The sequence below is a fragment of the Mus musculus genome, chromosome 11 (assembly GCF_000001635.26).
Source record: "Mus musculus strain C57BL/6J chromosome 11, GRCm38.p6 C57BL/6J".
Lineage (NCBI taxonomy): Eukaryota > Metazoa > Chordata > Mammalia > Rodentia > Muridae > Mus > Mus musculus.
In genome coordinates, this window is record NC_000077.6 from 62,282,843 (window position 1) to 62,309,234 (window position 26,392).

The following is a 26,392-nucleotide window of genomic DNA, read 5'->3' on the forward strand; positions in this document are numbered from 1 at the left end:
CTTTCTTGTTTGACAGCTGAGTGACTTCTCCCTGTACCTGTGAGAAAACACAAACCCCCTGTCAGAGGCTGCAGGGCTGGAAGTGATCTAAGCCAGCGTCTCATCCTCCTGTGGCAAGAGATGTGATTCAGGACCCTCTGTCCACCTCTCCGTCCTCGAATGTCTTCTGAAGATCCATTCTTTTCACCCCTGTCTTTTGGGGTCATTCTTCTGTCCATTTCGTTACATGGTTAACTCCTTAGTCACTTTACCTCAGTTTTACTCTCATTCTCTTGAACACGTTCCAGATTCCTCTTGTCATTCTTCTGTGCTGTTTTTCTTCCTCTTTTCGTGAGTTTTAATTATGCCTACTTGTCCTACCTGATTCCCTGTAATCTTCAGGAAGAGAAGAAGACGAAAGGCGAACAGCTTCGGTAGGAACACAGTGCCAGGTGTGGTGGTCCACACCTTTAACTGCCACACTCAGGAGGCCGAGCCAAGTGGATCTCTGTGGGTCAGGAGGCAGCCTGGTCTCTGTCTCTGGAGGAAAAACAAAGTAAAGATGGCTCACATTCCTCCTGTGTGATCTGTTGGTTAAAACTTTGTTGTATGAGCACACCTAGATACAAGGGAGGCTAGTCTCCCTGTCAGCTGGGTGGGCATGGTACCTGGACATAGCTGGGATTCAGTACATTTTGTGAAGTGTCTGCTCTGCAGCATAGTGCAGCTGCCTCCTTACAGCTCAGTTAATGTTGCCTTTGTCTTTTCTCTCTAGTTGAGCATCATGAAAGACGAGCCAGAAGCGGCCGAGCTGATTTTGCATGACGCTCTTCGCCTTGCGTATGAGAGTGACAACAGGAAGGCCATCACGTACACTTATGACCTGGTAACTGCTCTAACCAGTCTAGCTATTGAGGAAGGGTACATGCTGAGAAAGTGTTCTTGCTCATTTATCTTCCTGACTGCCATGATGCCCTGAAGGTGTTTGTTTCTAGGTTTTCTCTTGGTTTAATTTTTGTACCCTCCACAGGGTCACTTATAATTTCAAACCATAAAGAAACAAATAGCTTTGTACTTTTCATTGGTGATCTGGGTTTAGTTTGCTTTTAACAGAATATATAAAATAAACTGTGTGCGTCTTTCACTATTGCTGTACTGAGCTTCTAGCAGATTAACGGGGGGTGTTTTCTTTGTTCTGAACTTTTTTTTTTAAGATTGTAAAAACAGGGAAGAGTCTTCCATTTTAAAGTTGTAAATCTGTGTAAGCGCAGCACTCTGAACTGAACAGCCATTTATAATTTGCTTTCAGATGGCCAACTTAGCATTTATACGAGGGCAGCTTGAAAATGTAAGTCAATCGCTTTGTAACATCTGGAATTGGTAATGCCTCAAGGGAGCTGACTAAGGGGATGCTACTTCCTCAGAAAGGTCCTGAAAATGCAGTGGCAGAAGGTGCAGCTGTGTTTCTTTTTTTTTTTTTTTTTTTTAAAGATTTATTTATTATTATATGTAAGTACACTGTAGCTGTCTTCAGACACCAGAAGAGGGCATCAGATCTCATTACAGATGGTTGTGAGCCACCATGTGGTTACTGGGAATTGAACTCAGGACCTTCGGAAGAGCAGTCAGTGCTCTTACCGCTGAGCCATCTGGCCAGCCCCAGCTGTGTTTCTTTTTAATTGATTAGCCCGCATGCATGCCAAAGACTGTTAGGCATCTCTATTCATGTTAAGATACGTCTTCATCTGCGTGAGTGAGCTGACTCACCTCTGGCCTACAAGAAGGGGGGAGAGATTAAAGTGCAGAGACATCCTTATAAAATGTCTTAAAGGGGTTGGTGATCTCTCTGCCTGTTAGTGTTAGACAGTACTTAAATCCATGCTATGATCCCTCACTGTAAGGAAGGTTGATTCAAAAATTGAGGGTACTTAGACAGCTTAATTGATGGGGTGTATATTAGGAGCAGTCTTCAGTCTGTCCCGTTGGTTGAGGTGACTGACCTGCTGAAGTTAGCTTTCACTCATCACGCAGAGGATGTGAGGACCTTGTCTTTTGGTCCCTTTATAAAAATATCTCAGTGCTGCACATGGGTACATGCATGCACGCACACACTCACACTAAATTGTTACCTAAATTAAGAGCCATATGTAGATGGTCTAAAGAAAATCTTTATGCTTTTAGGCAGAACAGCTTTTTAAAGCAACGATGAGTTATCTGCTTGGAGGAGGCATGAAGCAGGTAAGGACATGACCTAGTGTTACCCCCTCATCAAAGCAGTTCATGAAATGAAACCTCCCTCTGAGAGTTTCGGTTGCTGTAATAAAACACCAAAAGTAACTCGTGGAAGAAAGGGTTTATTTCATCACTGAGGGAAGTCAGGGCGAAAACTTTAGGCAGGTGTCTGGAAGGAGGAATTGAAACACAGGACATGGAGAAATGCTGCTTACTGGCTCACTCCTGTGTCTGGCTTCCCGTGGCTAACTCAGCCTGTGTTCTGATACCACCCAATCTCACCTGCCCAGGCGAGACACTGCTCACCCATGAGCTGGGCCCTCCCACGTTAGTCGTTAATCATGAAAGTGCCTCCTACTTGCCTATAACCTGATCTGATGGCAACCATTTTTCATAATTGAGGTTTATCTTCCTAGATAACTGTAGCTTGTATTTAGTTGACCCCCCCAAAAAAAAAAAAAACCAACCAGGATACTCCTCACCCCAGGCCCAGCACATAATGTACTTTGACCAAAAAGGTGGCTGTTTCACCCCCAGACCTATATAAAAATAGCTAGTATCTCACTAATTCTCAGTAATGATTGCTAAAGAATTCATAGCTGGCTAATTCCGTTAAAAGGCAAAAGGCTGGCTTTCAGGCAGAATTCATTATAGAAGTTGAAAATACTCTATAAGAAATTTTTACTTTTCATGAATTTTCTTCTTCTTCTTCTTCTTCTTCTTCTTCTTCTTCTTCTTCTTCTTCTTCTTTTTTTTAATTATCCCAACAGGAAGACAATGCAATAATTGAAATCTCTCTGAAACTGGCCAACATCTATGCTGCTCAGAATAAGTAAGTATGATCAGAATATAGGAATAGTAGTGGTCAGGTAGAAGAATGATGAGCAGGAAACTCAGACCTTGGGATAATCTTAATTTACCTGTCAGGCATCTGGGTCTCCAGAAACCATGTGCCACACTCAAAGCGTTGCACTTCTCAGCTGTTTGCAGTTTCCTCCTCTGGTTTCCATTTGCCTAAGTGAAACAAAGCCCTCATCCCTGTGACTGAACTGTGGTAGTTAATCAAGTATTTGATTCTTGCTTGAAATCAGAAGAGAAATAGAGTCAGAACTGTAGTTAACTCTCCCTAGAAGCAAAGGGTACAGAATAAAAAGTACTTCAGGATAATACACTCAAAGAAGCCACTCCACCAGCAGAGGAAAAAGAATGAGGGGAATGGTGATCATTACTTTATTCATTCTGGAAATAACTGGTATCTTAGTTAGGGTTTCTTTTGCTGTGCTAAAGCATTAAGACCAGAAGCAACTTGGGGAGGAAAGGGATTATGTGGTTTGTATATCTAAGGAGGGAAGTCAGGACAGGAACTCAAAACAGACAGGAGCCTGAAAGCAGGAGCTGATGCAGAGGCCTGCTCACTTTTACTCAGCCTGCTTTCTTTTGTTTTTGGTTTTTTGGTTTTTTGTTTTGTTTTTTCGAGACAGGGTTTCTCTGTGTAGCCCTGGCTGTCCTGGAACTCACTCTGTAGACCAGGCTGGCCTCGAACTCAGAAATCCGCCTGCCTCTGCCTCCCGAGTTCAGCCTGCTTTCTTACAGCACCCCAGACCACAGGTCCAGGGGCAGCACCAGCCATGTCAGTCACTGATTAAGAAAATGCCCTACAGCTGTCTACAGTCCCACTTTATGGAACATTTTTTCAGATGAGGGTCCTTCCTCCCAGATAACGCTAGCTTATATCTAGCTGACGTGAAACTAACCCAGCACGAGTGGCTCTAAAAGGAATCAGCTGTTTTGTTTAAAGGCTTTCAGAGCACCTGGGAATAACCATCTGTAGGGTTCTGGAGGGGACATAGTTAGTGGTAGAGGGGAGTCTGGGTGTTAGGAAATATAATGTGGACATAGTTAGTGGTAGAGGGGAGTCTGGGTGTTAGGAAATATAATGTGGCAAGGAGATAACTGGTGGGCTCATCCCAGGGTGCATCTGAATAATTATACCATGCAGTAGATCTAGTATAAAGATGTTTATTGGGGACGAGATGGGAGTGAGGGCCTAGAGAAGGGGTAGAGGCAGACACATAGGCAGACAGATGGGAACAGAAAGGAGGACAGGAAGGAGGATCAGACCACAAACATGCACATACACACTCATGCACTCAGACTGAAAAGAGCAGAAAGGGTGAGAGAGACTGGCTGGGAACATGTGGGAACAGAGAGGGTGTGAGCTCACAGTGGCACAGTCCTTCTGTATGCAGCCCACACCTGAAGCGCCTGCTAGGTCCCTGGGAGGAGCCTAGTGGAATCTCCTGTATGCTAACACTGGATATGTAAGCTAGGAAGTGCTAGTTTAAAAATAGTAGATAAATTTGAATTCTGTTTGTTTATTTATTTACTTACTTACTTATTTTTGAGACGGGGCCTCTCCATGTTGCCCTGGCTATCCTGGAACTTACTATATAGACCAGGCTGGCCCTGAACTTACACTTGTCTCTGACTCCTGAGTGCTGGGATTAAAGGTGTATACACTATGAATTTTTGACACAATTTTTTTAAACTTTATTTTTTTACTTATTATTATTACTTATTAAATAAGTAAAAAAAAAGTTTACTATCCCTCTCCCAGTTACTCCCCTGGTAGGGACCTCCTGGGTATTTCTCCAGTCCTGGCACTTGAAGTCTCTGTGAGGCTAGGCTTTCCTCTTCCACTGAGGCCAGACAAGACAGTCCAGTTAAAAGAACATATCCCACATTCAGGCAACAGGTTTTGGGATAGGCCCTATTCTAGTTGTTCAGGACCCACATAACCCCAGTCCAGATGTTTAGAACCAAGCTTTACATCTGCCACATATGTATGGGGAAGCCTAGGCCCAGCCCCCCATGGGTTGGTGGTTCAGACCCTGAGAGCCCCAAGTGTCCAGGTTAGTTGACTGTTGGTCTTCCTGTGGAGTTCCTATCCTCTTTGGGGCCTGTAATCCTTCCTTCTGTTCTTTCATAAGAGTCCCCAAGCTCTAACCACTGTTTGGCTGTGGGTGTCTCTATTCTGATGAGTCGGCTACTGTGTGGAGCATCTCAGGGGACAACATGCTCCTGTCTGCACACATAATAGAGTACCATTAATATAATGGTGTCAGGGATTGGTTATTGCCCATGGTCTCAGTTTGGGCTGCTTATTGGTTGGCCATTCCCTCAGTCTCTGCTCCATCCCCTGTGGGAAAGGGGTCTGGGAGAGGGTTGGGGGGGGGGGTTATTTCAAGATCAGATAAGGGGAGGGAGAGGAGGGATGGCCAGATGTCCAAGAGAATAAATGGAAATCTGTAACTGACGGGTGGAAAGGTAGGGGACATCCCTAGGACAAGACAGAGACCTGGGATAAGGAAGGCACCCAAGAATCAATGGGGGTGACCTTAGCTGTGACTCACAGCATTGGGGACATGGAGCCTGAAGAGGCCAGCTCATGTAACCATGCAGGAACCCCAGTAGAGCAAAAGGGACACCAACCAACTCAAAAAACTTTTGACCCTAAATTCTTATAAAGAAGAAATCTATTAGCTGCATGAAAGGCTTTGGAAACAGTTTGGATGTTGCCGAAAGCTAGAAACCCCATGAGGCCTTACGGACCATTGTCTTAGATTTCTTTCGCTGTGATGGATACGGTCTGTTGGGAAGCCAAGGTAGAGAGTAAGGCAGGAACTGAAGCAGAAGCCACGGAGGAATGATGACTGCTGGCTTGCTCTTCTTAGCTTGCTCAGTTTGTTTTCTTATACACCCAGGACTGTTTGCCCAGGGTCACACCATCCACAGAAGGCTAGGCCCTTCCACTTCATCATACACCAAGGAAATGTCCCCATAGGCCTGCTTACAGGCTGATCTGGTGAGGCATTTCCTCAGCTGACAGTCCCTCTTTGACTCTAGCTTGTGTCATGTTGATAAAAACTAGATAGCTTGATTGACCCCTTGTTACCTTGACACAGAAACATGTCACTAACCTTTCCTTTCACACTTGTCCCTAAGATGTTAATACTAATATCACAAAATAAAACATGTTTTTTGTTTTTGCATTTTTGTTTTTGGTTTTTTTTTGGGTTTTTTTCTTTGTTTGTTTTTTTTTTTTTTGTTTGAGACAAGGTCTCTACATAGTCCTAGCTGTCCTGGTACTCACTGTGAAGAGCAGGCTAGCCTCCAATTCACAGAGATCCATCTGCCTGCCTTTTGAGTGATGGGATTAAAGGTGTGTGCCACCACACCCATAAAACATAATGTAACTTCTAAAAGTCCCAAAGTCTTTAAAAAAAAAAATTCAAACACTTTAAAATTCAGTCTATTGAAAATATCCAGCTGTGGGCTTCTGTAAATCCAAAGTTAGTTACATCCTTTCTATTCTCAGAGGGAAGAACCAGGGCACAGTTAGGATCAAAGTAGAACCCAGTTCTTCTCAGAAGTATAAATAGCTCTTAGGTCTGAGATTCAAGCTCCTTCATGTGCTCGGGCAGTCTGGTTCTCGAGCTTTCCTTCACTGCAAACATGGCTTACAGGCTCAGGGCAGCTCTACGCCACATCTGCTCCTGTCCTTGGCAGTGTCCTGTGACACCAGTCTCCAGTATGCTGAGGTCTCCCCTGCAACTGAGCTGTAATTTCACCATTGTGCTTGGACTCTCTTCAGGGACACCACCCTGTCAATAGAGTGGCCAGCCTCAGCTGCAACTCATGGCCCCCCTTCATATGTCTAAAACCAGTACTGCCAGGGTGACTCTTTCACATCATCAAGCTTGGCTATTAGCATGAGATGCCACCTTGGCTCCCTCTGCACCACAGCTCTGTGTGATGACCCTCAGGACATAGCCCTAGAATATTTCCTCTTAATGATGCTGGTATTAAATCACCCCTTATTTCTCAGCTTTAGCTAAGGCACATTGATTGTCTCAGCAAAGCAAAGGTTTCACTTCCAAGGTGCTGGTTTCTTGCTAATCATAGCTGATGTTTCAGCTCCAGCTCATGAGAAACCAAGATTGTTAATAGAAAACACGCGAATGGCCCTGATAATCTTTTTTTCCCCTCAAACTTCACAAGCCAGTTCTCCTCCATCTGCAACTCTACAGCATTCCTGTCTTCTCATCAACAGCATCCCATTAAGCCCTGAGCACTGAATGGCTTTCCCAGCCTAGAGTTCACATATCCTTCTGCGATTGCCCCCAACACATGGTCAGGTCAGGTCTTAGGGTTTCTTTTGCAGTAGTAAAACACCATTCCCAAAAGTAACTTGGGGAGGAAAGGGCTTATTTTACAACTTGTAAGTCATATGACAGCACTGACGGAGGTCATGACAGGAACCTGGAGGCAGGAACTAGAGCAGAAGCCATGAAGGAACACTGCTTACTGGCTGGCTCCACACAGCCACCTGATGCAGGTACCACATGTTTGCCTACAAAGCTAGTCTGAAGGCGCTGTCCTGAGTGGCATGGCCGTCCATTCCTTTTTGTCTCTAGGTAGAATTGAAAGGGGGAACACGTGGTGTTTAAGCTGGGAATGTCTCTGGAGAGTTCTGTTTTGGCAGTGGGTTTAGGGAGAGAAGTAAGAATGTTTTCCTTTAGATTTTTAGCTGCTGTAGAAGTTAATGCCAGAGATTGGATGACACTAAGCTGGGTGCTATTCAGAAAAGTTGCACTTTGAGGCTAGGAGATCCCAGCCCTGGCCCCTGTTCTAGTCAACAACACTCTTTTCTTCACCACCTACTTAGTTCCCTGCATTTTGATTGGCACTAGATAGGCTAGGGCTCGGTCGGTGATGGTGCACACCTTTGATCCCAGCACTCGGAAGGCAGAGGCAGGCGGATTTCTGAGTTCGAGACCAGCCTGGTCTACAAAGTGAGTTCCAGGACAGCCAGGGCTATACAGAGAAACCCTGTCTGGAAAAAACAAAAACAAAAATAGGCTGGGGCTTCTGTGGGTCTCTGACTTCGTGTCGTCTCCTTTTTGAGATAGAACTCGCTCTCTAACCTAGGTTAACTTGTATTACAGACACACAACACAACATAGCTCTCAGTTTAGATCTTGAACTTCAAGTTTGGCTGATGCCAGAGAACATTGCAGCTGGGGACACTAGTGTCATACAGGACTAAATGTTAACGATGTCTCAAGGCTTCTGACAAGTAGAAGCTCAAAGCAAATACGTGCTGAGAAGACATTCCCAGACACAAGCTTTTATAGAACCCATTAGTAATTATTACCTAAGTTACTCTACTCTTTTCATGTCTTATTAAGGGAAGTATGAGATAAGAGAACACATTGCCAGGCTATAGGGCTTAGAGATGCTGACTGAGAGCTCTTACTAGCATGTGTGAGGACCTGGTACTGGAGGAAAAATGTTAACACAGGGAGCTGTTTGTAGGTATTTTACTCTGACAGAGTTATCTTGTTGGCAGCTTACCTTGCCATGCAGCTAGAGGTGTCTCTTCTACCAAGGTTTGGAACTGGAGAAGGAAGAAGATATCCCTTCTGGCAACGCAGTAGAGAAGAGGGCATGAGCTTTATAATGTCAGCTGTGGCAAGAATGTAGAAACTACATGAAGAGCAGGAACTGGAGTTAGAGAAGGAGTTTCTCCTTGTTCCTCTGCATGTCTTTTGAAGCTATCCAGCGTCAGTCTGGGTGTCCATGTATCTTCTCAGTTTGTCTCAGGGTCTAGCATGCATGTCAGGCCTTCTTATGCTATAGCTGGTATTTTGTTTTCTGTGGGGGGAAAATAAAAATTAAAACAGCTTGGGAGAACTTGTGAAGCCCCAGAGTTTCCCAGAAGAGCATGATGATAACAGTTGGGACCCTCAGGTCCAGGAGCCTGAGCCTCAAGGTCAGGGGTTGCCACGTGAAGACACAGAAAGACTAATGGCTATACAGTCATGAGAATGTTGGCACCATCTATTAATTTCCCTTAAATCGATGACTTTAAAACAAACTCTAGAGAAGTGCAGATTGACAGCAGAAGAAACAGACGTCCCCCTGTTGATAGTGCTCAGAGCAGAGCTGTAATGGGAAAAGGAGTCACAGGTGAGCAGAGCTGATTGACTATCGATACTTGTTTCCAGACAGGAATTTGCCCTTGCTGGCTATGAATTCTGCATTTCAACTCTAGAGGGGAAAATTGAAAGAGAAAAGGAATTAGCAGAAGATATTATGTCAGGTAGGAAACTTGACTTTTTTAGACATTGGGTTTTCTCCACAAATGTTTCCATTGCTGGATGTTTATTAAGGGAAAGAGTCTATATTGGGGGAGGGCAAATTATCCATCGTGGGGAGTCAGTGGCTATCCTAATACCGTGTGTTTGAAACAGGTTATCTTGTTTAAATGGCTTGAGCACTGTTTTGAATTATTTTTAAGCTCCATAGGTGGCAGGTGCAAAATTTCTCTGCTAACTTCTGCTACATTTATAATCTTTGGGAAATTGACAACTATGAAGGGAAGTCTTTCCTTTTTTGTTCAGTCACTTACTAAAGTAGAGCTGAATGGGAGAGCACTTGCCAGCCAGGCAACAGTCCCTAGATTAGAGAGGAGGAGATGAAGCTAGGTGTGCTGTGGGGTAAGGAAGAGGAGGAAGTGCTGCTGCCCAGGCTGGCTTCATCAGGCTTGGAGCACGGTGGGGTGAGAGTGTTTAATTAAGCTCTGTATTTGGGTTTCATCCTCTCCCCTCCCCTACTTGAGGCAGGGTGTCATGTAGTCCTGGCTGGCCTGAAACTTGCTTTTTTATCTATCTAATTCTGAGATAACATTGTCCCCACCTCGTGAAAGCCCGGCTTTTGTTTGGGTTTCTTACTTGATTTGAAGTCCTAACAATTTTCAGATTTCATATTCACTGAGGGACTTGTTACACACTGACTCTATGCCACGAGGTAGCAAGGTGCTAGGGAGCCATGGGCAAGTTCTCATCCCTAAAGCCAGGCACCGTGGAAGACACATCTGTGTCCTGACGTCCTCTGATGTCCTCTCTGTGTCAGTGTCAGCACGTCCAGCCCTTGACCGCCTTACTCATTAGTTGTGTCGGTCATGTGATCACTGTCTCCCACAGGAAACCGTGTCTCTTGGTTTCTTGGGTGTCTCATTGACCTTTCCCCTTCTATTGCCTACTTCCCGATGGTGGCTCACCTCAGAGGTATCCTCACCTGCTTCACTTTTCCCTCTGGCTCACCCCTAGGAAATGTCGTGTAGTCCCATAACATTTCACTATTATATTTAGACATCCTAGCTGGCCCCAAGACGGCAGGCATATGGTCTGGTCTTATACTTGCCTAGACTGTTTAGTGGTTATCTAACGTTAGACATGTCCAGTATTTGTCTCTTGATTTCTTCCACTCAGAAGTTTCTTCACTGCTCAGCCCTAGGTTAGTGATGCCAGCATTCACCCCATGGCTTGGGCAGAGAACCTAGGAATTCTCTCTGATTTCCTCCTTACACTGGTCTACCAACATGTTCAATTGGATCAACTATGAAAATACATTCATGTTAGATGACATCTTTTTTTTTGCCTGGATGGTGATCTCAGTTCTTCCTGCTTCCTTTCCTTTCCCTCCTCAGTGAATCTGTTACCATGCAGCAGGCAAACTAACCTTTTAGACCTCATTGCTTCTGTATTACCTTTGAAGTTCATACTCCTGACAAGGACCTGGCTTCCTCCTACATCTGTGGCATCACTATCCTCTCTCTCACTTCTTTCCCTGGCTTTTCCCCTCCTGAGCCCACACCATCTCAAGGCCTTTTTGTCCCTGTGTCTTCTCCCTGGATGGTTCTCAGCACGGCCTCACTTCCTTCAGGTTTGTTGGTGTCCTCCTGAGGCCTCTCCCAACAGGCATCCCACCCGTCTTGGAGTCACTCAGCCTCTTTATCCTGATTCTTCTTTACCATCCTTGAAGTAGAAGTAAGAGTGCTGTGTGCTTGTTTCTGTATTACCAAGAGAGGTACTTTTTTTTTTTTTTCTCCAAGACAGGGTTTCTCTGTATAGCCCTGGCTGTCCTGGTACTCACTCTGTAGACCAGGCTGGCCTGGAACTCAGAAATCCGCCTGCCTCTGCCTCCCGAGTGCTGGGATAGTACTTTTTTGTTAACTGTTTTTAGTATTTGTCTTCCCTACTAAAGAGCAATCAAGACACTGTATATTGTATTAAATCCTTAGTGCCTGGAAGAGAGCCTAGCCCCCAACATGGCCTCAGTAATTACTGAAAGAACAAGTTGGCAAAGAGCAGTGAGTAAATACAATTTGGAGCAGTACAGAGGAGCATGAAGAAACCCAGAGAAAATATGAACAAGGTCCAGCCACAGAGTATGTGAGTCATTCACCATCCATGTTCTTGCTATTGTGCATTGAGACATTACTAGAGTTGTTTCCTGCTTCCCTCCATGCTCTGTCTTTCTGTTCTCTCCCCGTGCCCCCTCTCTCTGATGGGATATTTGCTGTATAGGCCGGACTAGCATCAAGCTTAAGGCACTCCTGCCTAAGCCTCTTGATTAGTGTGAGCCGTAGTGAGTTTTTCCCTTGATTTATCTATCTGTGTTGGTCTCTGTCTCTCTCACTCACTCTGACTCCAGGCTGGCCTCAGACTTACTGTGGAGCTGACTTTGTACTTCTCACCATCCTGCCTGTACCTGCTGAGTGCTAGGATTATACCAGACCTGTTCTGTATTGTGCTGTAGGTGGAACTCCGGGATAGAAAAGCATTTTACCAAATGAGCAGCATTTTTAACCCCTTGTTACTATTTTATTAAGAGGATAACACTTTTTCCAGCTCCAAAAATAGTTACTAATTTTCTAAAGAAAATTCTGGAAAGCATTTTGAAGAAAGATAATCCTATTGCTAAGAAAGAACAGCTGTTTACTTTCTGTTATAACCTGACTTTTAATAATATATTATGAAGATATGTTTGGGTTTTTTTTTTTTTTTGGTAAGAGAATTCTTGGTGTGTATGGAAGCTTGTGTGTGTGTGTGTGTGTGTGTGTGTGTGTGTGTGTGTGTGTACGCACGCTGTCAGCACACGCTCCTACGGAAGGACAGACTTGGGTTTTGTTCCTTAGACGTTGTCCATTCTGTTTGGGGAGACAGGTTAACTCACTGGCCTAGAACTTGCCAAGTAGGCTAGGCCGGCCAGCCATGAAGCCTTAGTGATCTACCTGTCACTGCTTCTCTAGTGCTGGCATTACAAGCATATGCCACCATACCTGGTTTTTTAAAATGGGATTTAATTCTGGCATCAGATTCTAGCACATCAGGTGTAATGTCTCATGCCTCCATTTTCAGCATTTGGGAAGCTGAAGCAAGAGTATTTCTATGAGTTTGAGAACAGCTTGGGTACAGAGTGAGACTCTGTCTTAGCAAAGAAAGGGAAAGCTGAGATAGCCCATAAAGTGCTCACCATGCACACATTAAGTCCCAGAACTTGTGAAAAAAAAGACAGGCATTGTGATGGCTGCTTAAAATTCTATGCTGAGCACAGACACAGGCTCCCTGGGGATCCTGGCCATGCAGCCTAGCCTGCCTGACATCCTAGACCCCAGTGACGAACAACACTAAGGCTGATATGACCTTTATGTGCAGGCATACCATTCACAGAACATATACTTGGCACATAACGAAAACAAAACTTGTATGTTTTCTGTATGACTAGCCCTGTACCAAGAGGACTTTAGTGAAAATGACACTAAGAATGGTCTAGGGAACTTTGTCTCCCATGAGATAGATATATGTAATTACTGAGGAGGTCATCATAACGTAATGAGGGTTGGGGAGACGTAAATGAGAGAACTCAAGTTCTATCCCCAGCACCCATGTCAAAAAGCTGGGTGTGGTGCCATTCTGGTAACAACAGCACTTGGGCGGTAAGGACTCACTGGCCAGTCAGCCTAGCCTGGTCCCATGAGCTTCAGGCCAATAAGAGACCTTGTTTCAAAACTCAAGGAGAACAACATGTAAGGACCAACACCCAGTGTTGACCTCTGGCCAGGTGCAAACACATAATTCAATTACAAAGTAGCATATGTAGTTTAGAAGAACTTAATTTTCTAGAATACAATGACCAAAGGCTGAATGACTTAAAAATGTAGACATATTTTCTCTGGTTGTTTAACATTTATAAGTTTATAGTTCATTTGTGGTTTTCTACATGTTTTATTTTTATTATGAATACATATTTTTTCCAATTTAATTTCTACAGCTCACATTGCAACATTAAAAGTCAAATGTATTATAAGACTTACTTTAAAATAGCATTCCCTTGCCATACCTTACCTCATCTGTGTTTCAACTAAACTAATTTCTTCTGGCACTTCTGAATGTGTGCGCACACACACACACACACACACACACACACACGTGTGCTTACGTGGGTGTGAGTACCTGTGAGTGGAAACCAGAAGTCAACCTTGGTATCCTCCTTGTTGATATCCTTTATATGACACTTGCCTGTGTGGCTCTGCTGGCTGGCCGGCATCCCTGGGGACTCGCCTCTTTCTGTCTCTCATTTGCGTGCTCCACAGCCCTGGCAGTTTCAGACGTGGACTCTGGAATTGAGCTCAAGTCTTCTGGTATATGAGAGGTGCTTGTCAACTCTTACATTTTTCTTGGAAACATAAAATTATCATTTCCTAATTTTAATTTTTGGAATCTACTGACTTATTGAAGAGTTAAGATTACAGTTTTTTAATTCTGTCTACATATGAACATATAAATAACATTACTTGCTGAGCCAAGTAACACGATTGCATAATTTTATTTCCAATTTTTTCAGCATTTTATTTCCTTTGGAGTTAATTTGCTTTCTTATTGATTTTAGAATTTATTTTGAAATACTTTTATTATATTCATCTATTTATGTATGTGTGTACGTGCCCAGGCACTCATGTGTGCCACAGTGTGCCTGAAAGGTCAGTGGACCACATATGGGCTTGTTCTCACTCTTCTGTTGCTGTGATAAGGCACCATGGCAAAGACAACTTATAGAAAAAAAGAGTTTTGGGGGTGCTTACGGTTTCAGTGGGTTAGAGTCCATGGCCATCATGGCTCGGAGCATGGCGGCAGGCAGGCATGGAGTTGTAGCTAATTTGGTCAGATTAGTTCATCTGTTGATCTCTAGTAGGAGATTAAGGGCAGTATTCTCTTTGGCACTTTAGAATTCGATGAGTCAGTGTATACAAAGCGTTAGAATAGTGACCAGTACATAATAGCAGAGAAGATGGTGATTATTAGTTCTTATTATTGTCATAAGGCTGTGTGATCCCTCTCCTTGAAGCATGTTGATTGACTTCTATAACCCTGCCAGCTTCATTGAGAGGCTATATGTGTCGTATGAAGTGCAAATATCATTTGTTTGTGCTTTTCTTGGGGTGGTAGTGAGTACTGTGGTGTGTGTTTGGAGGTCAGAGGACAGACAACCTTGGGTGTCAGTTTAGACAAATAATGTCTCTTCTTGCTGCCACACACACTAGGCCAGCTGGCCTCAGAGTCCCAAGATTTTATTAAGTGTGAATAAATGAGTCATATAGTCTGTGTTCATTTTAAGGTATTTTTATGATGTGCATGATAATGTATATTTCATTTGCTTTTATTAAGTTTTAATTTTCTTTTTTACTTGTGTCTATGCGTGTGTGTAAAACTCCTGAGTGCAGGTTCCTGAGGAGGCTGGAGGAGAGCTTTGGAACCCGTTGGATGTTGGGAATCAAACACTATACCTCTGTAAAAGAAGCAAGTGCTCTTAACTGTTGAATCACCTGTCCACCCCAACTTTCATTAATTTTTAATAAATATTGAGTAGTTGTCCTATGCTGGGCATTGTTTTTAGATTTGAATAGCAGAAAGTGAGGCACAGGCCCTGAGAAATACTTTCAACATTCAAGTCAGGCACTCGTTTTTCTGCATTTCTTTTCTTCTTCCTGTTTTAACTATCTAAACATTTTTAGTGTTTAGCTTTTTAGCTTATCTAGAATTTACTTGGAAAGTTGACCACTGGTTTCTTACAGGTAATTACCATTAAGAAGTTTTCTTCAGAATTTTCTATTTGTTGGATGAGTCTTAACAGTCAACATTGTTAAATTATACTGAGTATAAATGTGTGGTAGCAGTGCACACTGCTTTTATAGAAATTCCCTCAGTTTTCATGTGAGTTGAATGGAGTTACCTTGTCAGTCTCCAGCTCCTCCCCCAGCCCAGCCCCCCCATGTATTTGGGGAAATTATCATCTGAATAAATCAGCATATGTTTATCATAGACCTTGTTAGGGAATGTCAACTGAGTTAAAGTTAGGACAGTTTCAGAGCGGCTGACCTGACTACTGGGTGGGAGGCTCACTGAAGTCTCACCTGTGTTATCACCTCACTGTTTCAGCTGTCTTGTCCTCTTACGGCTGGAAAGCAGTTTCCAGGAACCTCATCCCAAAGTGGCCATATCCACAAGAAAAGTGTTAGGCAGTCTTTCCTGGAGGTCTGCACGTAGATCTGTCCTTCTCATTGACTGGAACTGGATCACATGTCTAATCATTTCTCTCTCTTTTTTTAAGGCAAAATTGGAGCCTTTTAGAAAGATAAAATGGGTTTGGTTTAGGAATGCTGGGGATGGTGTGATGGCTCAACATAGAGACACAGTTGCTGTAGGGGCTGGAGGATGTCCTGGGGTCGGCTTTCTCTTTATATCTTTACCCAAGTTCCAGGAATTTCATTCAGGTTGCCTGGTTATTGTGCAAGTTCCTTTACCCTTTCAGCTGTCTTTGCTGGCCCCAAAAGAGTCCTGATGTGGAGATTTGGGGCAGCTCATTTTTTGAGCAAACTGTAAAGTTGTGCCTTCAGGGCCATAGATGAGGCAGTCTCCAAGTGGGGCTGGGTTTTCCTGAGATAGGGTGTAGTTCTCTCCTATCTCCTTACATGGGTCTTCTGCATGTGTTTGGTCAGATTCTTGATCCCATCAGCCCTTGGCAAGAGAAATGTGATAGCTCTGGTTGGCGGCCTTGGTTAGTATCCATTCCCACTGAGTGACTTTGCTCTGCTCTGTCATGACAGCCAGGAGCCTGCTAGTAAAGAAATGCGAACTACTGGGCCTTCCACTGAGGGGTGTGGCAGGCCACCAGCATGGTAGTTTGAGCCAGTGAACCACTTCATTCAGCTGTTGGCTTTTCAGTTGATAAAGATGGCGTTCCGGGGTTACAGTTACGGAGGTGGAGAATAATAACATTTGCTTTCAGACAACCGTGTGTCTGCCTCTTTCTTTTTTTCTTTTTCTTTTTTTAATTTAGTTCATTGGCTGCCAACATTAAATAATGATTTTAGGGAAATCTTCTATATGATTTGGTACCAAACTGAAAAATAGATTTCCTCTGTATCTAGAGAGAAATAGGCTTGGTTGGAAGTTAATGTTTAGTATGTTAGTGTTTAGCCTGCTGCTGGACAATGCTTAATGCCACTGTATGTAGCACTTGTGTGGTCACGATAGAATTGTACTGACATGGTTTCCATAGTTTATGCATTAGAATGATCAGGTACTTGAATATTTTGGCAATTTTTTTTATTACTCACATATTTAAATTTCTTCCATTTCCTTTTTATCCATTTTTATTTTCTGTGTTGGTGCATATATGTCATGGGGACCATGTGGAGGTCAGAGGATAACTTGTGGGAGTGAGTGACCACTCCATTCTGTGCATCTCTGTCATCAAAGTCTGGTCTTCACGCTTAGCAGCAAGTGTCTTACTCACTGGGTGACCTTGTTAGCCAGCCCCCTTTTCTTTTCTAAAGGTTATTTTATGTCTTATTTATGTGTGTGACTGTGAGTGTGTACCAGATGTGTGTGATGGGTGGATGTAGAGTCCCAGGGCATCAGGGATCCTGGAACTAGAGTTACAAGTTTTGAACTGCCCATTGTGGGTGCTGGGAACTGACCGTTCAGAACACCTGAGCAACACCTGTTCTTAACCTATGAGCCATTTCTCCAGCCCCTTCTGTTTTCTTATTTAACTCAGAAATACCAAGCACATGGAACATTAGTAAGACAATGAATGAAATCTGAGTGAATGAACCTGAAATCTAACCTACCCAGAAGAAAGTTACGTAAGATTTTTCATGTTGATTCCTTCCTTCCCTTCCCTTCAGAGTTTCATTTGTTTTCATATTTTAAGCCAAAATACTTGTGAAGGGTTAATCTATTTAGGGGTATTGTATTAGTTTTCAAGAGTGTTTAAAACTTGGAGCCTGAGTTTTAAGCATCTTTTACTTGGGCAGGTATCTTAACATCTTTATTCTTGGTTTCCCACCAGTAATCTAAGAATAACAACTGACCCCATAGATCAGACTGCATGCGCTAACTGAGTTGGGAGCCTGTACGCTATTGATTTTTTTCCCCCTATATTTTGTTTTGTGTTTCACTTTTTTTTTTCTTCGTTTTTCAAGACAGGGTTTCTCTGTGTAGCCTTGACTGTCCTGGAACTCACTCTGTAGACCAGGCTGGCCTCAAACTCAGAAATCCGCCTGCCTCTGCCTCCCAAGTGCTAGGATTAAAGGCGTATGCCACCACTTTCGGCTCACTGTTTCTTTTTAAATCTCTGTTATCATAATTGTCCCCATCTGGGACTTATTTTGCTCTTTATCTAGCTCACATGAGAATTTAGGTTACTGATTTAAAAGTTTTCTTTTCTGGACTGGAGAGATGGCTCAGCAGTTAAGAGCACTGACAGCTCACCCAGAGGTCCTGAGTTCAATTCCCAGCAACCACATGGTGGCTCACAACCATCTGTAATGGGATCAGATGTCCTCTTCTGATGTGTCTGAAGACAGTGACAGTGTAAATAAATAAGAGTTTTCTAACTTACCTACATCTCATAAATATTGGTATATTTTCATTTTTGTTTATTTCAAAGTATTCTCTAACATTTCTTATGCTTGGTAACTTAAAACACTTAGGAGTGTGATTAATTTCCAGGTTTCTTTCTGTTGTTGATCTCAAGTTTATTGTTGTGAGACAGAGACAGGATGCTGTGCACACTCAGGCCTTCCCATGAGGTTTGTCCTGCCGAATGAAATATTCAGGATTTCTCTCTAAGTATCAGGATTGAACCTTGGGCCTCACGCATACTAGGTATTAGGTGGAGTGTTTGGAATGTTTCTTAAGTCTGGCTGTTTATAATGAGTGTTGCCCACGTTTCTTCTTCCCTGACTCATTTTGTCTAGTAATTTATTATATGTGATTTAAAAAAAAATTTTTTTTTGTGAGCTCCTTAACCCCTACGCCACCAAGCCTAGCCACTGCCTATCCATATTTCTGATAACCACCTCAGAGTTCCAGGTCTCTTTGTTGCAAATAATCCCTTCACCAGAAAACAGGGTTTTTCTAGCTACTTCTCATATATTTTAGTTTATCTATCTCTCACTCACTCTTTGCTGAGTATTAAAGTATAAGATTTCCAAAAAAGTAAAATGTGACATCTTTGACAATCATTTTTTTACCTTTCTCCCACCTTGTCAAGCTTTTACCTAGGAGCTTTAGGGACTTTTTGTTTGTGTTGTTCTTGTAAAGCCTGCTCGGTTCTAATTACTGTCCTGAAATTAGTCATTTACCTATTTGCTATGTATATATCAATAAGTAATACATAGAAGGACTATATGTTTTAGCTTTATACGAGTGACATATTGTATAGTTACTTCCTGGGATTTGCTTTTTCTGTGGAACATTTCATTGTGGAGATTTATCTCTGCTGAAATGGGAAGAGAGCTGTGCTCTTAGCTTGGGGGCCCTTTTGCTTGCTGAACAGTGTATCTGCTGAGTCGTATCTGTCTAGAAGGGTGACTTCTTTGGATTGTCACATGACTATGGATGAAGTGAGGGATGAGGCCACTTTTTACTGGGGAGTGCAGGCTCGGGCAGCTCTGACTACTTCTGTAGCATGGTCCTCCATGGTACCACAGTTCTATTACTGGACATAGAGGATTTTGTATGTGTTTCACTATGTAAAGTACTTCTTATTGAACATCTTTAGAACTGCCTGCACATATGTAGGGTCCCCCCACAGAGATACTCACCTTTCTTTTGGGGTGTGTATACTAAATATTACTAAATTGTATACCCAAGGGTTTAATCAGTGATGATTCTCTGCCCCTGTTCCTCTTAAACTTAAGATTGTTTTAATATTTGGGAGCTAGGAGAGGAATTTCATTATGGCTTCAGTATGTGTATCTGCTTATTAGTGAACTATAATAATTTTGTATATTGGTTGTTGGGATTTCCTCTTCAGAGAATTGTCTGTGGTTTTTTTCTCAATTGTGTGTTTATTATGCTTACATCTTTTATAGCGCTTTCCATTGTATATACTATTTTTTAGTGCTGCTGGCATCGTATTTGCCAAGCACATGCTTCACTCCAGCCCTTTTGCTTAGTGTTTAAGTCAGTGCCTCCCAGCCCTCCTGATGCTGTGACCCTTTAATGCAGTTCCTGATGCTGTGGTGACCCCAGCCACACAATCATTTCCATTGCTACTTCATAAGTGTAATTTTGCTACTGTTATGAGTTGAATCTGATACACAAGATATCTGATATGTGGCCTGCAAGGGGGCTGGAGTGCACAGGCTGAGAACCATTGATTTCAGCCATCCATCCATCCTGCTTGAACAGACTCGAGAACCCTTGCCGGGCAGTTTTGTTGTTGTTCTTTTGTTTTCTTCTCCTTAGGCCGATGTGACTTATGGCCCCTAGAATGCACTGTGGCAGGAGATGGGCTGCCTGCAAAGCAGGCACATAAGCCAGCGTTGAGTATGCACCACTACATTCAGGGTTTGTGGGTTCCGGGGAATCACACTCATAGTATCAGACTTGTGCACAAGCACTTAAACCATTGGGTCATCCTGCTGGCTAGAGTTATTTTTCTTAATGGCTTATGAGAGTTACAAATTTAAGTTTTCTTATATTTTGGTGGGTTATTGTGAGTATTAATAGAATCATTGGATATTTTCCTTTGTAGTTTGGAGCTTTGTGTCTTCTTTAATAAAACCATTTACTGTATTAAACTCAGAGAGATACTTTCCTCTAAATAATTTACCTAGTTTAGTTTATTTTAGAACAGTAAAATGTTTTATTAAAAAGTAAGATTTACATAAGTTTCTAGATAAGCCATACAAAAGGACCACATGGTTTCTCTTTTTGAAAAGGGCAGCAAAGTCACAGTGTTACTAATGAGGGTTATAATGCTTACTTAATGTTTCTTTTCTTTTTTTAAATTTTTTTTATTATGTATTTTCCTCAATTACATTTCCAATGCTATCCCAAAAGTCCCCCCCTCCCCCCCCACCCCCCTACTTAATGTTTCTTATGGTGTAAATAGTCAAGCCTGACCACTTAAGAGTGGTGGTTCTCAACCTTCCTAATGCTGCAGCCCTCTAATATAGTTCCCAATATTGTGGTGACCCCTAATATACTTCAGCTGTTATCTTGGGTATTTGATAGTCTTTTTACTCAAAGAGATCATCTTGGTGGCTCACAGTCAAAATAATGTGTTCCTCTGACCTGGTTCTGTTATATAACAGGCACTGACTCCAGCTGCCATGGGGCTGCCTTGATGGTTCTGCATAGCAGCCGGGCAGCCTAAGTTTGGCTTCTGGCCTTCTCTCCTGCCTCTCTTTCAGTGCATTTTTAGAGTGATGTTAATGTTTTTAAATTCTGTAATTACAATTGACAACTTTATTATATCTTCTTTCATATTCATTTCAGTCCCCTTGTTTCTTTTCATTTGTTTACTCATTGAACTAATCACTGAAGAAATGAGAGCCAGCCCCTTTGTGAGGCATTGAGCTGTAGTTATGTGACCTCCAGTGGAGGAAAGACATGGTAAACGTCCAGTATGTCGTGATGTCTACAGTTGACAGTGCTCTGTACATCCTTGCATTGTATAAATGGAATATGTGGCATATGATGGGAGGACTTAGATCTGGCTCTCCATTTTGCACAAGTTGAAGGCCTTAATTTCTGGATTCACAGACACTCAGACCATTTACAGAGGCAGCAGAAGCTGGGCTTACACACATTCCATTTGGGGTTTTTAGCTAATTTTTACCTTGTGGCCCTTGAGAGCTCAGCTATGCCCAGCAGAAAGATTCCCAGGTATCGGTCATATTCTTGGAAGTAAATGCGTTAGATTAGATTCTGCTTCTCTCCTCTATTACTGTGTTCTGGAAAGTGCTGAATATGACATCAGTTGACTAAGGAAAGTTTCAGTATAGCAGAAATCCCAGGATGTTCCAGGTAGCCAGAGATACTCTTGGTTTTGTACACAACCTTGTGTTTCTAGGGGTGGTGCTGGGGAGAGGCTGCTGTGCTCAGACTTTAATTTCTTTCTTGCTTTCTTCCTTCCTCCCTCCCTTCCTTCCTTCCTTCCTTCCTTCCTTCCTTCCTTCCTTCCTTCCTTCCTTTTTCTCTTCTCTTCTCTTCTCTTCTCTTCTCTTTTCTCTTTTCTCTTTTCTCTTTTCTCTTTTCTCTTTTCTCTTTTCTCTTTTCTCTTTTCTCTCTTAAAGAATCAGTCCTGTGTCTTTATTAAAGGGGTTGGAAAGGACCATGCCTGGCAACCAAGGAGTGAAGTACCAGCCAGGAAGGTGGGATGGGCTCAGGCTCTTGGGCTTCAAAGGAAGACTGATGGCCTGGAAGGGCCCAAGGAGACTTTGTCCTAGCAGCAGCTGAGAAAGTGCCTAAGGGAAAGCTTTAGGAACTACAGCCGCAAGCTGGGTCTACAGGGAGGGAGGGGCTGAGGCTGTGGATGCAAAATAGGTTGGGGTGGTCTGGAATCACTCTGAGCCCACTTTGGCTTGTTCACCTAGATCATCCACTCACTGGTCTGATCCTGTTGGTTGCCTTCCATATCCACCTCATTAACCTCTCCATCATCAAGTGAATCATTATAATCATTCATTTCATCCATGTCCTGCATGTCCTCCTCATCTACATCATCCTCTCAGGCAGGCTTGCCAGTAGGTACCAGGTTGTTGTCTTTCTCTGCAATGCTTTGCAACCAGGTATTGATACTGCAACTGTCTCCTCTACACAGGGTTGGTCCAGATTAAATCACAGTGTCTCAGTCACACAAGGGAAGAGTGAAGGGAACAAGGGGGACATAGCTCTTAAGTAGCTGTTTGATTTTGGCCAGTACACTTAACCTCTCTGGGCCTCAGTTTCTTCATCGCACCAAAAGCCAGCAGCCGGTGGCAACCTGGAAGTGCTTCTGCTCAGATATTTTTAGAGATTGGCTTTTATTAGTGGAACTTCTATACCTACTTTATTAGATATGTACTGTTGCTGCAGCACTTCCTCAGACTCCGTCCTGTGAATCACTCTTCTACACTAATGTAGTAAATCTACTGAGGTGCTGTTCTTGTACCCTGCAAAATAATGCCTGGCTATCCTCTGCAGATTTGAGAATTCCCTTGGCTTACATTTTGACTATAGGCGTCAGTAATGAATTTCGGTTTCTTCATATACTGGTTTTAAGTAGTGTATGTTTTTACTGTGATTAGAAATAATATATGGAAGATATAATTAAAGTTTGGAGAAATAAACATGCTCTTCTTGGGTTCCGATGTCCCTCGGGGCTCTTACAAATGGTATGGACTTCTTACTCAGTTTTTTATTAGGCTGTCTGATTTGTCTTCTTGTCTAATGTTAGCAGTATCTATATTTCAAAGAACCGTTTCCTCGGTGCTGGAGAGTTGACTCAGTGGTTAAGAGCACTAACTGCTCTTCCAGAGGACCTGGGTTCCTTTCCCAGCACCCACATGGTGGCTCAGAATTGTCTATAACTCAGCTCCAGGGGACCTGATGTTCTCTTCTGACCTCTAGAGGCACCAGGTATACATGTGATCACAGACATATATGAACAGGCAAAACACCCCTATATATAAATAAAATAAAAATAATCTTTTTTTTTTTTCCTTAGAAAAAGAAGTCCCTTTGGGTTAGTGAAATGACTCAGCAGGTAAAGGCAGTGCCAGCAAGCTTGAAGACTTGGCTTAACTCCTGGAACTCAGAGTGTGAAAAGGAGAACAGCAACTCCCATGAATTCCCTATAACCCACACGGCTACTGCCGTTACACACACATGCCCTGTGGGTGTACTTTTCTGGATTTCTTATAAGTTCTTCCATCTACCACCCTTCCAACCCTTATTCCACCCCAATTCCTTCTAACCTCCCAACACTAGGTTGGAGAGAAAGAAGGTTAGAGGAGAAAGGAGGCGAAGACCTCTCTAGACTACTTCCGGCTGATTAGGGTCATCAGGTTCCTTGGGGCACATCCAGGCTCCATCATCAGGATCTCCAACTAGCAATCTAGCAAACTAGCAATAGCAAACACAACAGCAGTGGGGGCAGTAGCCACCCCAGGCCTTCTCCAGAGTTCCCAGAATTAAATTGCAACCGGCAAAACTCAAGCCTCCCTACAGCATAGGACAGTCATAGTTAAGGGCTGTGGAAAAACTGAAGCAGCCCATATCTCACACCTGAGATTAAAACAAAAATATATTCACATAAATGGGTTTTTTTTAAGAAACCAAAATTTTCACTATATGCCACCTTATAAATTAATGTAATAGAAAAAACTTTAAGTCCATTTTTGTATCCTGTGTGAAGTTATCTTGACAGCAGGCAGAGAAGCCTTTTCATACTTCATTCTGGAAGTTCTTTTATGGTTATTTTTTTTTTCTTTCTTTTTTTGAGGCAGGATTTCTCTGTGTAGCTCAGACTGTTCTGGGACTCACTATGTAGACCAGGCTGGCCTCGAACTCACAGAGACTCTTCTGCCTCTGCCTCCTGAGTGCTGGGATTAAAGGGGTATGTGCCCATGCCCAGGCACAGTGCTTTTTCATTTGTCCCTCAGTCACAATTGAAAAACTGTTTATTATTTTTAAAAATGTATTCATTTAAAAATACTTATATATGAATGAATGACTACTTTGCCTGCATTTAAGTAAGTGTGCAGTTTGTGTGCCCGATGTCTGGAGAGGCCAGAGGAATTGGGAGTTCTGGCTTGTTACAAGCTACCATGTTATGAGCAGCAGGCATTTTTAACCATTGAGCCATATCTCTAGCTCTGATTTATTTTTAGTTATATGTATGTATATACGTATATGTAACACATACATAGTTATGTGTATGTTGTGTATATATGTATGCATACACATACAAAATATTCTGTGTGTAGATATGTGCGTGTGAGTGCAGGTGCCTTCAGATTCCAGAAGAAGGTGTTAGATCACCTGGACCTGGAGTAAGTGCCCAGCATGGCTGCTGGGAACCAAATGTTTTTGTGGTCAGAATGTGTGATGAATTTAAGTTATATTTTAAAGTATTTTTTAGGAAATATTATTAGAGTTGTACCTCATTAATTGCATCCTCTCCTTTACATGTAGCAGTAGTAACTGTACCCTAGAATTGCTTGTCATTTGTCCTTGTTGTCTGCTTGTTTGGTTTTGGACCCAGGGACTTACATATGCTAGTCAATGCCTAGCCCTCTGTCTTTTTAAGTTATATTGATGAATGCATTTTATAGTTGAATGATTTTAAAAGACCATTTAGAAAATACAGAACCATTTAAAGACAATTAAGTGGGCCATGGTAGGACCCAAGAGGTTGAGTGCTAGAGGATTGCAAGCCATAGGCCTATCTCAAGGAAGGAAGGGTAGTGAGGGTGGACATAGGAGGTGTTTTTCACATGGGTTCTGGGATCTGAATGCTAGTCTTCATGCCTGTCAAGTGTACACTCTTAGCTGCTGGGCCATCTCTCTAAACCACTCCCAACTTTGATTTCTGAAAAGGCTTTATGAGTCCCGTACTGCACTCACTGTGTAGCTGAGGAGGAACTCTTCTTATCCTCTCACCTCTATTTCCAAATGCTGGGATCTTGGTGTATTCTCTGAAACCTGGGCAGTGCTATGCTGTGGTCAAACCCAGGGCCTCATGAAAGATAGGTAAGCATCCTACAAAATGAGCCCCAGCCCTAAACATTGTAATTGGCTTTTGATTAAGCAAAGGCAAATTATTTTTAGATTTCTCTGTTTTAAACTTCTTATTTTTCCAACTTTCCTAATCTGATAATGTTGAGACTCCTATGCTTATCCACCACGACTGTGTTCTTTTGCTTGAACTGTCTCCTCAGTGACTGCTCATAGTGTTACTTAGTAACAAATATTTTCAAACATTTTTATAACATTTGAGAATTTCCTGGAAACCTTAAAGGATGGAGAAGGAGTGATAGCTCTGGTGAATTTAATTGGTCATCTTCAAATGGTGTGTGATAGTTACTTAACTAAAATTAGCTAATAAGCTGAGGCAGGGGGACTGATAGAAGTTTGAAGCCAGCTTAGGCTATAGAAAATAAAACAAAACACCCCGAATCCTGTTTCTAGTTCTTTGTGAACTTTGACTTGTTCCCACCCATCACTTTTCCTACATTATTTGGGCCGTGTCTGGAGGTCTAGCAGTAGCTGACACTGGGCGCTGATGTCTGGATCTGCAGCCTCCGCTCTTCATGTGGCATCGGCTGTGTGGAGTCTGTACTCAGTTCTGTCTGTCCCAGCCCTTAGTCTTTGAAAACTGGACCATGTTCTTTCCATTACAGAATTCTGAGTTTTCTTGGTTTCTTACTGCATTTTTTTCTTAAACCCTAAAATAACATCCATTGGCCCTCTACTCTTTTTGCGGTTGGCTCATTCTACTTCGGGTTTATCTTAATCATCTTTTCTGAATACTAGTTCCCAACTTTAAGATATTCAATATTGACTTTTTCATCTATTCAAAAGGAGGGGGAGGTCCATGATTTCAGGCAGCTACTTGTCACTTTTCTCATTTAATTGGTTGTCTGCCCACCTGAACAGTTTCTTGTGGTTAAGAGTTTAAGTATCTGAAGCATTCAGTGAAGCCTGGTAGCCACAAAGATGAAGTACAGTGGCTTGCTTTTTGACCTTTGTATATAACTTCTATTACATCCTTGCAACGCTTTTATTTTTCTTTTAGAAGAAACAGCCAATACTTACCTCCTCCTTGGTATGTGCTTAGACTCTTGTGCACGCTATCTGCTATTCTCCAAGCAGCTATCACAGGCACAAAGGATGTATGAAAAAGCCCTGCAGATTTGTCAAGAAATACAAGGAGAAAGACACCCACAGGTAAGAGATGAAACAGTGTATGTAAGCCAGGCCTGCCCGGT

The 26,392-nt window shown here is 42.6% G+C and overlaps 1 protein-coding gene and 1 pseudogene across 9 annotated transcripts in view; one reads left to right on the plus strand and one right to left on the minus strand.

Annotated features, from left to right (window-relative positions):
• Nucleotides 1–26,392, plus strand: part of Ttc19 (tetratricopeptide repeat domain 19) — a 50,451-nt gene that overhangs the window by 1,414 nt on the left and 22,645 nt on the right. For 2 of the 9 annotated variants that reach the window (XR_003949514.1, XR_001780062.2), the window contains exons 3-9: nt 755–865; nt 1,289–1,327; nt 2,161–2,217; nt 2,982–3,043; nt 9,282–9,376; nt 11,360–11,506; nt 26,200–26,351. Coding sequence is in view for 3 of the 9 variants with exons in the window: in XM_006534321.4 (XP_006534384.1) it covers nt 755–865; nt 1,289–1,327; nt 2,161–2,217; nt 2,982–3,043; nt 9,282–9,376; nt 26,200–26,351 (516 nt within the window). In the remaining 6 variants the exon portion in view is untranslated. Of the gene's footprint in view, nt 1–754; nt 866–1,288; nt 1,328–2,160; nt 2,218–2,981; nt 3,044–9,281; nt 9,377–11,359; nt 11,511–26,199; nt 26,352–26,392 lie in introns of all 9 variants that reach the window. The other 7 variants (XM_006534321.4, NM_028360.2, XR_003949515.1 and 4 more) reach the window with 5 other exon arrangements.
• On the minus strand, nt 21,687–26,203 carry Gm12275 (annotated as a pseudogene).